Source organism: Malus domestica, chromosome 16 (genome assembly GCF_042453785.1).
Source record: "Malus domestica chromosome 16, GDT2T_hap1".
Taxonomy (NCBI): Eukaryota; Viridiplantae; Streptophyta; class Magnoliopsida; order Rosales; family Rosaceae; genus Malus; species Malus domestica.
The window spans coordinates 18,114,054-18,126,561 of record NC_091676.1 but is presented as its reverse complement, the minus strand read 5'-3'; the positions used below and the strand labels follow the sequence as shown (position 1 = coordinate 18,126,561).

General features: G+C 38.5%; 1 protein-coding gene across 1 annotated transcript; it reads left to right on the top strand.

Annotated features, from left to right (window-relative positions):
• The first annotated feature begins 11,107 nt into the window (after window positions 1–11,107).
• On the top strand, window positions 11,108–12,313 carry LOC139193032 (uncharacterized). Its single transcript, XM_070815990.1, has 3 exons — window positions 11,108–11,200; window positions 11,606–11,671; window positions 12,023–12,313. The coding sequence occupies exons 1-3, from the start codon at window positions 11,108–11,110 to the stop codon at window positions 12,311–12,313; spliced, it is 450 nt and encodes a 149-aa protein (XP_070672091.1).
• Window positions 12,314–12,508: the final 195 nt, after the last annotated feature.

The following is a 12,508-nucleotide window of genomic DNA, read 5'->3' as shown; positions in this document are numbered from 1 at the left end:
GAGCTAACTTCACCCAGTACCCTACTGGCGCACCTATACCTCCATTCTTCATAATCTTCGCATAACCCTTCTTCTTCCTCAATTTCTTTCTGTAAATTCCCCTTCTCTCTCTAGATTGTGGCTGAAGAGCCTCAAAACTTCTCCCCATTTTCTTTCCCTTTCCCTTTTCCCTTTTCTCCCCACGCTGCTGCAACTGTAGTTTTTCCCGGAGAAGCCAGAGTTGAAGGTGAGGTGTCGAAACTACCGCCTGCTTCACGGTTAACGATGGCGAGTTGCTCCTTTGTCTCGAGCATCAAAACCGTGTTCCAGCTGCCCAAATGGTCCATAAGCCCCAAAGGCCCTGAAGTTGTTAAACACAGACTGCCACACTAGCTTTAATGACTAGTGGCGGCGAAGCCACTGTTAATACCCCAGCAATTTGGGTTGACCTTGAACTACGTTAATGGAAGAATGGAGAGAAGGGAGGAAGAGGAAGAAGGAACCAAACATAATAGTAATTTTTGATTAAATTTCAATAATCCCTTTTCCACCACAAACATGGGGAATTTAACAACCTCTCTGCTAGCTCAGCACTAAAGGACAAAGTCTATTCAAATGACTCCTTATACTTACTACTATTATAATTAAACCCCAAAAATCTCTTACAATTAACCATTCCCTTACAATTTCATCCTGACACTTGTGATTAGAGTAATCAGAATTACAAGGAACATAACAATAGCTCCCCCTTCAAGAACCTTGTCCACAAGGTTTACAGAGAAAATTCTGGAAACTTGGCTTAGAATTCATCAAAATCTTCCCAAGTAGCATCGGCTTCTTCTTGATCAATCCAGTGAACCAGCAATTGAACATCTGCTGAATTGCCCTTCTTATAGATCATTCGAGCTAGAATCTTCTTTGGAGAAGGCTAAGATAGTCTATCATCCAAAACCTGAGGGAGTATAGGCTGCAAAACAGTATTGGAGCCCAATTCTCTCTTGAGATTACTCACATGGAATACTGGATGTATTTTTCTTTCCACAGGGAGCCTCAAATTGTATGCAACTGTACCAACCTTCTCTATCACCTCATAGGGTCCATAATACCTCGGCTGTAACTTGTGATAACTGTGTGGTGCCAATGATTGCAGTTGATATGGTATCAATTTCAAATACACTGAGTCTTTAACAGAAAATTGCCTTTCACTCCTCCTCTTGTCTGCTTGCATTTTCATTCTGTCTTGGGCCTTTACCAAGTTTGAATGAAGCACAGATAGCACCCTATCCTTCTCCAAAAGGCCTTGTTCCACTGCATCCACATTAGTTGTACTTGGTTCATAGGCAGTGATATATGGTGGAGTGTATCCATACACAAGTTCAAAGCGAGTAAACCTCAAAGATGTGTGGTAAGATGTATTAAAACACCATTCGGCAAGATGTATTAAAACACCATTCACCCCAAGCAAGCCATTGGACCCATTTTTGAGGTTGTTCCCCCACAAAGCATCTGAGATAAGTTTCGAGGCATCGATTCATCACCTCAGTTTGTCCACCACTCTGAGGATGATAGCCCGAACCCATACAAAGTTTAGACTGCTGGAGCTTAAAAAATTCCTTCCAGAATGCACTGATAAAGATGGGGTCCTGATCACTAACTATGGAGTGAGTCATTCCATGCAATTTAAAGACATGATCAAAGAACATTTGGGCAACAGTGGAGGCAATGTAAGGGTGAGATAAGGCTATGAAATAGGAATACTTCAACAACCTATCTACCACCACCATAATCACAGATTTTCCTTTGCATAGTGGAAGGCCAACTATGAAATCCATGCTTATATCAGCCCAAACCTTGGTTGGTATAGGCAAGGGTTGCAGTAAACTTGGAGGGGACATTGTCTCATACTTATTTTGTTGACAAGTGTGACAGGTAGCAATGAATAGCCTAATGTGCTTCTTCATTCCTTGCTAATAGAATTGTTTGTTCAATTTGTGATATGTTTTAACCACTCCTTGATGTCCAGCAGCTGGGGTAGAATAATACTCCTTAATGAGTTTGCATATCCATTCTGAATCAGGACTTAGCACAATCCGTTTCTTATAACACAAAAATCCATTCTCAATGGAAAATTTACCAAAGGTAGAACTACCAACATTAGTATGAGCACTTTCCCTCACTTCCTGTATCTTCTGCAAAATCCATTTTTCACCTTCATTAAACTTCCTTAGGTCATCCAACCAATCACTATATGGGTAAGAAATGTAGGCACATTCAATAGACTTAGTGGCATTAAGGTCTTGGAGTGGGGCAACACCTTGAACCCTTGACAATCCATCGGCAACCACATTGTGATGCCTCTGGGTTGGGAATTGGTGCAGTCTCGGATTGCGTGCAAGTTGGTTGAGTCAGCCTCAACCTCATCCTTGGATACAATGTGCCCCAAATATTCTACCCTTTGTTGACCTAGGGAACATTTAGACATCTTAAGATATAACTGGTGCTATTGTAAGATCTAAAAAATAGTCCTCAAATGTGCTAAGTGTTTAGTCCAACTCTTGCGATAAATCAAAAGGTTATTAAAGAAAACTAACACAGATTTCCTGAGGTATAGTTTGAACAGATCATTCATTAAATTTTGAAAGGTAGTTGGAGCATTAGTAAGCCCAAATGTCATTACTAAGAACTCATAATGTCCTTCATGAGTTTTAAAAACAGTCTTTTCAATATCTCCAAGGTGCACTAGGATCTGGTGATATCCAGATCTGAGGTCCAACTTAGAAAATAAATAGCACCAAAAAGCTCATCCAAGAGATCATCGATTAATGGAATATGGTACTTATCTTTAATAGTAAGAGTGTTAAGTTCCCTGTAGTCAATGCATATCCTCCAAGTGCCCTCCTTCTTTTCCATTAAGAGGACAGGGAAAGAGAAGGGAATGTGACTAGGCTGAATGAACCCTGCAGTAAGTAATTCCTCCACAGCCTTTTCAATTTCTATTTTCTGAAGGGGATCATAATGATAAGGTCAAATGTTTCAGGGTTGTGCTCTAGGTACCAAAGGAATGCCATGATCATAAACTCGAGAATGGGCCAGTTTTGAAGGGATTTCAAAGATGCTTGCAAATGAGTCAATGAGATGTTGGAGTTCTTGTTATTGGAATGGGGAAAGGTCAGAGACTTCATTCCTCATGCCCTCTATGGAATACAAGAACAATCCCAAATTGGAGTTAAGAAGTTCCTTTGCCAATTGTTAAAGAGAGACGTTTCGAATTAATGGGGCAATAGAAGGCATATGGAACAGTTTGCAGGTATGATTGCTGCGAGTGAACTCTATAGTGAGTAAATTGAAATCCCATAAAACCAGACTAGCTGTAGAGAACCATTGAACCCCTAAAACCAACCACATCACAGCCACCAAAAGGGATAGAATACAAATCTACCAAACAATTATAACCCCCAGGTGAGAGAGTAAAGGCCTTGCAGCAACCTGAACTCTTGACTTTACCACCATCAGCAATCATAACCTTAAAGGATTTAGTGGAGTGCACTGGATGTCCCCAATGTTTAAGCAATTTGGAATCAATGAAGTTATGGGTGCTTCCCGAGTCTAGTAAGATTTTGATAGAGTGGCCATTAATGGTTCACTCAACTTTCATAGTACTAGGAGTGGGCTTATCACTAGTACCATAAAAAGCGTACTCACTCATCACCATAGTAAGCAATTCGGGGTTGGTGGTTTCCCCTCATCGTCAAAATTACACTGTGTCCCCCAAATCCAACATGAGTGATTGCTTAAGCCCACATTTGTGTCCTTGAACCCATTTGTCATTGCAAAACCAACACTCCCCTTTTTCTCTCTTCTGTTGAATTTTAGCTGGGGTTAGTTTCTTAACCTGCAAATTACCAAGGCGAGGTACATGGTGGAAAGTAAGAGCTGGGGGAACATGTTTAGCAGCAGTAATGGCTCTAGGAACATGCAATTTTAACTTAGCAAGTTTAGTATCGACCTAAACTGTAATGGCTATCGCCTCATGTACATTGGTAGGTTTATGGAGTTTCACATCATATTTCAATTCACATTTGAGACCCCCCAAGAAGAAACTCTTAAGTAAAATAGGACCTAAATCAGATGTACGATTAGCCAAACGCAAAAATTCAGAGATATACTCATGAAGGGTACCTATTGGGCCCAGTTTGAACAGAGATTCTGCACTATCGTCAAATTTCGATGGCTGAAATTCACGGTAAAAGACTTTGGTGAAATCTTCCCAGCGAGAGAGTGATCGAGTATAATCCATCCGTTTAAACCATTGCAAAGATTCACCATCAAGGTGGAAGGAGGCAGTGAGTACCTTTTGTGCGTCAGGAGTGTTGTAAAAAGTAAAAAACTGATCGGCCTTATAGATCCAGGCGAGGGGGTCGTCACCTTCAGAGAAGTGAAAATCAACCCAAGGTGTATATGACGACCGATAGGGTTGACCACCGCCAGGGTCAATAAGAGGACGCGGGGGTGGAATTTGGTCCAAATCAGAATCAAGTGGATGATTTGGACAACCTAGAATCGAAGAGCGGGTTTGGTCATTGCAGATAGCGAGCTCACAGTGAAATTGCTCGAAATACACCGGAAGGCGAGTTTCGAGAGCTGATGGAAGCAGAGCTGTGAAAGCTTTAGCGACTGCAGAGTGAACGGACGAGTTGACTGCTGCCATAATCATAGTCGGAAGGTTAGTAATGGTAGTTTCCAGAGCGGAAACATGATCATCCATGGGAGTGGCATGGTGACGGGGCATAAACGAGGAAGGAAGTCCAGGATCAGTGGGTGATACCAATGTTAGTGCCCTAGCAATCTGGGTCGACCTTGACCTGCGTTAATGGAAGAATGGCGAGAAGGGCGGAAGAGGAAGAAGGAACCAAACAGAATAGTAATTTCTGATTAAATTTTGACATGGAGGAAAGAGACCAGGAAGACCAAGGGGAATTGATTGAAATTGAGAGAGAACGGGGGAGAAGATCTGAAGGCTCTGCAGTGGATGTTCCAGAGAAGATCCGAGTACAAGAGTCGATGAGAGAGAGGGGGAGAGGAGGGTTTAGATTTCGGTTTAAGTTTTTAAATTAAATTTTTTTTTTACTGTTCACGTGGGCTAGATTGACACGTGGCGTCCAATTATGATCCATGTGAGTGCCACATCATCAGTTAACGGATGTTCTGACAAAAATTTATCAGATGTACGAAAGTGTACCAGAATTATGACTTAAGGTACCAAATTGAGATGAAAAAAACTTGATATATAAAATGTTCAAAACTAATAAAACTTTAGGGTAGTAAACTAAGATTAACCCATTTTTAATTACTAAAAAAATTAAAATAAAACATAAAAAGAAGCACAAGACCACTTGCACTGGGAGCTTTAATTTGGTAAATTGTTGCACATTTACATATAGGGTGAAGTGCCGATTTAGTTCCTCAACTATCACCTCAGTGAAAATTAGGTCATTGAATTATTATTTTTTATATAAAATAAGTCCCTAAATTCATTAAAAATTCCTAATTTCATCCCTATTATTATATTCAAAGCTATTTTATCCAATTTTTTGTCAACTTAAGTCACTTGACACACTTTAGAGTGTAATACCGTCATTTTCTCGCCTGTAAGCCTTTAACATTTCATATAGGTTACAAATCTAAGGACCAATTTACTCTTCGAAGTTAACTTACACTATTTCTTATGAAAACCTACCAATTTACCCTCCAAAGTTAACTTCATACACTATTTCTTTATGAAAAAGTATCTATCTATCCTCCAAAATGTATCGCATGCAAGTAACATGACTTAAATTGTCGAAAAATTCAATATAGTAGCTTCAAATATAATGTTAGAGATGTAATTGACATATTTTTATAATTCAAGTATTGATTTTTCTGAAAAAAAAAAAGAAAGAAAAAAAGATCGTTTAGGAACCTAATTTTCACTAAGATGATAATTCAGAAACTAAATTGACAGTTATACAGACACACACACACACATATATGAATAAAATAAAATCGTAAATTGGGGGTCCTCTTTTTGCACCACTTATACACCCTTAAAACGGGCCTTGATGAATAACAATCTTAATTGTCTTTCTTTTAACAAGTTTAGTTTGTTCTATGTCCCCATGAATTTGGTTTCCCATATTAATTTTTTTCATCCATACAACATGAACAACATAATGCATATTTCCTTTTGCGTTGAAATATTCTTCATTGCACCAATTTACAAGGACAAAAAAGTGCAATACCGCAACCTAAAAAAATAAAAATAAAAGGAAACGGAAATCACTACATCCCTTTTTTCTCCTTCTATATATATTCATTTTTATTTTTAACCATCAAATTTGAAATTGGAATAAGAGACATGTTTAAATATAAAAGCGTGTGTTATTTTTTGTGAAAGAAAATTTTCACAAAAGATGAGGCAGTTATCATCAATGACATCAAAGGCATTTTGAAGAGCATATCAAATCTGTGTTTGGTTCTAGATGATGGACAATTTAGACACGGTGACTAGGTAATTTTGTCGTATCAGTTATCTTGTTTCGGATCATTGTGAAGAAAAAAAAAGAACAGGCAAACAATATAATAAATGGGGAAGGCTAAAGATTTGTTTATTATTTTTGGTCCTTCGTTTTTCTTATGGATCACTGCAGTCCATTAGATTAGAATATTCTCACCTTTTGGACCTTTGTTTTCAGGAGAAATGTGAAGGACATTCTCTCAAGAGTGGTACTTTTTCTATGAATTCTTTTTCATTTCATTTTTTTATAATATTTTATAATATTGATATAAAAAATTTATATTAAAAGTTCCAAAATTTACATTAAAATGTAAGATGACAGAAGAGTTGTACGATAGAATCTTTTTAACATGTCTCTGTTATCAAATGCAATCTAACCGACCAAAACACTTTCTTTGTCGTTTCTTGTTTGTCTAATTGTAGCAAAGGTATTGATTAGTGATTACATATCAATAAGGAATGAGGCATGGCAGATTATATAAACCTCAAATTTAGGGTTTATATTGTATGAACTTTTTTGTTGGAGGTAATATTTCTTTAGAGACATTAAGATTCTTCTAAAGTTCTTAACTGAGCCCTCAAAAGTGGTGGTGGAGTCTCTAAAATGGGGACTTATTGAAGATGCTCCTATATAATTCTGTATTTTCTGCTATTCCAGCAAACATTAACAAATAAAGACTCTACATTCACTAGATGTTTGCACTATGGTGAGTTCATAACATCTTTGTGTGTACAAAGAAAGATATAATGAGGATACATATTCTTTCTCTATTTAGTTCAGAGTGATCGATAAAGTGTGGATATCAATTATAATAATATCTCAATAACAAAACGTACGAACCTTATATTGATACATTTAGGATAATATCGATGTAAGCTTTGTGGTTTAACAAAGGATGGACACCCTCCTCATATTTTTGGTGTGATAAAACCTCGTATTAAAATGATCCAGTTTGGTACAAGAACACAACATTTACCCTGGAAGCAGTTATATCACTATTTAAGATATAATCAGTGTGACATTTTTCTTCTTTTTCTTTGTGAGTTGAAACGAAAATGGGTTTATTAAAACTTGTGCAGAAGTACACTTAATTAAGATCTTGGATGAGGACGTTCTAAATAATACTGCAAGGATCTTGAAACCAAATTATATAGACAAACAAACTTAGCTAACTAGTGTGCAACACCGTTACAATGACATGATATAGGCAGAAAATCCAATCCCTGCAACTCCGACGCCCAAGATTTAGCGTCCTTAATCAAACAAACCGAAGGCGAGGAGTCCTGTTGTGGACTAGAGATGGAAGAGACCACTTGGGAAGCATCACACTCCAAAACAAACTTGGATTGGTTAGGAGACCTTGCCAACTTCAGCCCCTAGTGAGTGTGACATTGAGGGCTTGGAATATTTCATGGACCCTTCTTTCTCTTATATGCATTGACAATGACCTTTGGTAGAGTAGTCTTCCCAAAATCTTAATTGAAAAAAAAAGAATAGTAATTAGAGAAGTCAACGGAAGGAGATATTTGTTATTGAATAATTCTTGGTACCGATTAGTGTACTTTAAGTTTATTTTTCAGTGGCCACTTAGTACTACGGTCTAGTAATATTCCTCTTCACTTGTGAGCAAGGTTCTAAAAGATGCTAGGCGCTAGTCAGACGGTGAGCTGGAGCCTAGCGCCTAGGCGGCTAAGCGAGGCCTATGACATGCCCGACCCCGATATCCTCCAAACACTAGAGTAGGCACGTGCTGGCCAACATCCAAAGGTGACGAAGCCATACTTACATGCATTAGAACTATGAAGAAAGAATGAACATAAATAAAAATCTTAATTTTAATTATAATGAATATGCAATTGTGGAACGTGTTCAGAGCATACAACTAAACCAAAACATTGAAAAAGGAATATTATAAAGAATGTATGAACAAAGAAATGGGTCCTACATCGAGAGGACTCGAAGATACGCTGCGAGAGTGCCTCAACGCCAGGATTATACGTCTCGATTCTAAGTCCTGAGGGGACGCAAAATAAAGCATGAGTGGACCAAGTTGATATAGAAGTAATACTAAAACAATTATTCATCAACGTACTAACCCCCAAAGTTTATGAAAACTCATCTAGCATAATATGTAATAGGTTTTCTGAAAACCCTAGCATGCCATAAAACCTTTGTAAAGCATATATCATATAGTGCGCTTAGTAGTGGTATCAAAATCACCCGAAGGCAGTATCATTCACTCGTAGCCCTATATCACCCGACCGAAGCCATTTTCTAAGCCCATATTGCTGGGCCTTCATTCAAATTTGTTAAATAGAAGGTTGGGCTTGCATTCCTTATGTTAACAAAATTGCACCGACAACCCTAGCTTAAAGCTAGCTAAAGTCTAAAGTTGTAATCGCTAAAAGCCATTGTCGCCATATCCATCTCTGTAATTGCACAAACTTCTTCTACAACTAGGGGTGCAACTTGGGTTGGGCCAACCCGAACCCGCTCATGTTCAACTCAACTTTAAACCTAAACAACCTAATTTCAACTCGTTCATTGATTGTGTTGGGTTAATCATTTGTCAAACCCAACACAACCCGATTAACCAAACCCGATTGGGTTGAGCTATGCAACATGCTTCTCAATGACCATTACACCTTTGTGGAGGATTCACTAGTGACTTTTAATAGATTATGATAGAAAAGTGCATGGAGTTGCAGAAAGCAATTGTTTTTTTGGCAGCCATACTTTGATTTTTTCTGCAGGAGCTTCGAAGGACAAGACTTGAGTTGGGTACTAGCTTTGTTTTTCTGCAGGAGCTTCGAAAGACAAGACTTGAGTTGGGTACTAGATTTGGACAATGAAGTGTTATATATTTTTTTTCTTCTTCTCTTTTGGTACTAGCTTTGGCATTTCTTGTATTTTAATTCAAACTTTGCATGAACCCGATTAAAACTTGAAAAAGTTGGGCATCCTGAAACCAACCTAAGTAAACCCGAACCTGATTAAACCCAAACCCGAATTGTAAAAGTTGGGTTAGGGTTGGGTTGACCTTTTAACCCGCCCAACCCGCCGGAGTTGCACCTCTATCTACAACTATCGTCGTCACCCATTCTGCAATTACATAATTCTCATCTACAAGACTACAACTCTTTCTATCTCTCTCTCTCTCTCTCTCTCTCTCTTCCTCCCTCCCTCACTCTCTATCTCTCTCCCTCCCTCTCTATCTCTCTCTCACTGCTATTCTTCTAGCAAACCGGGAAGGAGACGACGAGATCGAGGAGACAGACTAAAATTAACAAGAAAAAAGAGAAGAACAAGGAGAAGACAATTGATTTAAATACACACACACGACACAAGAAAACCTAAGGTCATGAATTCATCAATAACAATTTTATTTACTTTTCCTAGAGTCAACTACTATCCAATTACCATACCAATGTTAAAGGTTGTTCTTTCTAAGCTATGAATTAATCTGTGGTCAAGCATCAACTCTTGTATCTCTATATGATAATTCTATCCTATTGGCTAGGCATACAATTAAACACATAAAAACCCATTAAGCGTAGAATAATCATGTCAACCAGATAGGACTAGCTTGATATTGGTCATCCTCACTAGTTTGTCTACTCTTCTTAATCTTAATTCCAATAAACCTAATTGATTGATTATCCTCATAGATTTATCTAAATATCTAGATGCAACATTCTTAAAGGTGATCAATCATTAGAAATCCGAATCTATAATAAATTACACACAAAGATTAAGAATATAACATGTCATATGATCGGATAATAATTAACAAAGTACTTCGCAAATATTCATGTCATGGCTTCATTATTCAAGAGCGAATTGATAGGGCTCTTTCTACGAATGAGTGGGTGAGAAGCTACCCTAATGCTATAGTCAAACATGTGGTCTTGGAAGGGTTTGACCATGCCATGTTGGTACTGTCGATACAGGTGGGCCAAGTTCGATGGAAGAAGCGCTTCATGTATGACGTGAGGTGGAATCAAGATGAAAAGTGTGCAAAGGTGGTGTGCCTTGGGTGGAATGGTGGTCATGGTGTGTCTCCCACCCATGATTTGGTCAATAAGTTGAAAAAGGTCAAAAATGGTTTGTTAGGGTGGCGAAAAAGGGCTGGAAGGAACGAGCAAAATGAAATTTTCCAATTGAAGGATGCCATTCAGAACGAATATCAATAACTGATTTTTTATAGGAATCGAGTTCGAGAGATGGAAGCAAAACTTACATAGGCAATTAAAATGAAGAAATTTATTGGCGGACGAAATCTCGGGTGCAATGGTTGAAGGAGGGGGATAAGAATACAAAATTCTTTCATGCTCAGACTGTGAAACGGAGAAGGCGGAATGCAATTCAGGGGTTGGAGGAGGAGGATGGATCTTGGTCCACGGATAGGTACTGTATTCACGAGGTTGCAGTGCAGTACTTCCACTCTCTATTCTCTTAGGCTAGGGTCTCTAACTTTAATGAGATTATCTTATGTGTGCCGAATAAGGTAGGGAGTTTAGGTAATAATTTTTTGTGTGATCCAGTGTCTGATATGGAGATTGGCTATCTACCAAATGTACCCTGCTGAATCTCCTAGACCAGATGAGTTTAATGCTGGTTTCTTTCAACACCATTGGGAAACGATGGGCGGTGGAGTTATTGGCATGGTTAAAACCTTTTTCCAGACTCGATGAATGTCAAAGGAGGTAAACCATACTAATATTGTACTTATTCCGAAAGTGGATAGTCCATGTAAAATGGCCTAATTTCGGTCGATTTCTTTGTGTAATGCGGTGTATAAGATTACTTCTAAAGTTCTGACAAATAGATTGAAGGAAATTGCTCCTAAAGTAATTAGCCAGAACCAGTCCGCATTCGTAGCGGGAAGACAAATATCAGATAATATATTGGTGGTTCATGAATTGTTGCATTCCATGAAGCAAGGGAATGAGGAAGGTATCACTTTTATGACACTTAAGCTAGATATGGCAAAAGCTTATGATAGTGTTGAATGGCCTTTTCTGAATGCCATGTTGCATAAATTGGGATTTGATGATGTTTTCTGTCAATAGATTATGGAGAGTGTGCAAACCGTCTCATACAGTGTCATTATTAATGGGGAGGCCATGGGTCATATAGTACTATGTCGGGGGCTCCGTCAGGAAGATCCCTTATCTCCCTTTCTATTTTTAATCTGTGTCGAAGGCATATCGGTGTTAATTCAAAATAAGGAGAGGGTTGGGAATATTCGGGGGATGATGGTTAATCACTTGGCCGAACCCCTATTTCATGTGTTTTTTACGGATGATTCGGTGTTATTTTGCCAAGCTACGAAATTGGAGGCAATACATATTAATGGAATACTCCAAAAATATGTCGAAGGGTTGGGGTAGTTCATTAATCTTGATAAGAGTTCGGCATTTTTTAGTTCTACTTGCCCGTTAGCTTTGAGAGTCCGGTTATCTGAGGTGTTGGGGATTACTTACCAGGAGAGTTTCGGAAAGTATCTAGGTATTCAGGCAAACTTTAGGGTGTCAAAGAAGAAGGTGTTCGAAGATATTCGGAATAAGTTGGAGGAGAGAATTAATGAATGGGCGGAACAATTCTTGTTGGTGGTGGGGAAAGAGGTGCTTCTTAAAAGTGTTGCTACTGCCTTATCTGATTATACCATGTCTTGTTTTCAACTTCCTGTTCAATTGGCAAGGGAAATTGAACAAGTCATTGCTCATTTCTGGTGGCGGGATCAGAAAACACAAAAGGGGATTCATTGGGTGGCATGAAGGGCTAAGTTTTAAGGAAATTATCTCATTTAACTTAGCCATGTTAGCAAAGGTTGGGTGGCGTATTATTTGTAATCCAGATTATGTCCTTCCTAAAGTTCTCTGGGTGAAATATTTTCATTCCTCCTCTTTTTTGGAGGCACCTATGGGAAGAGGCACGTCGTGGGGGTGGAAAGGGATCTTACAGGGTCGGAA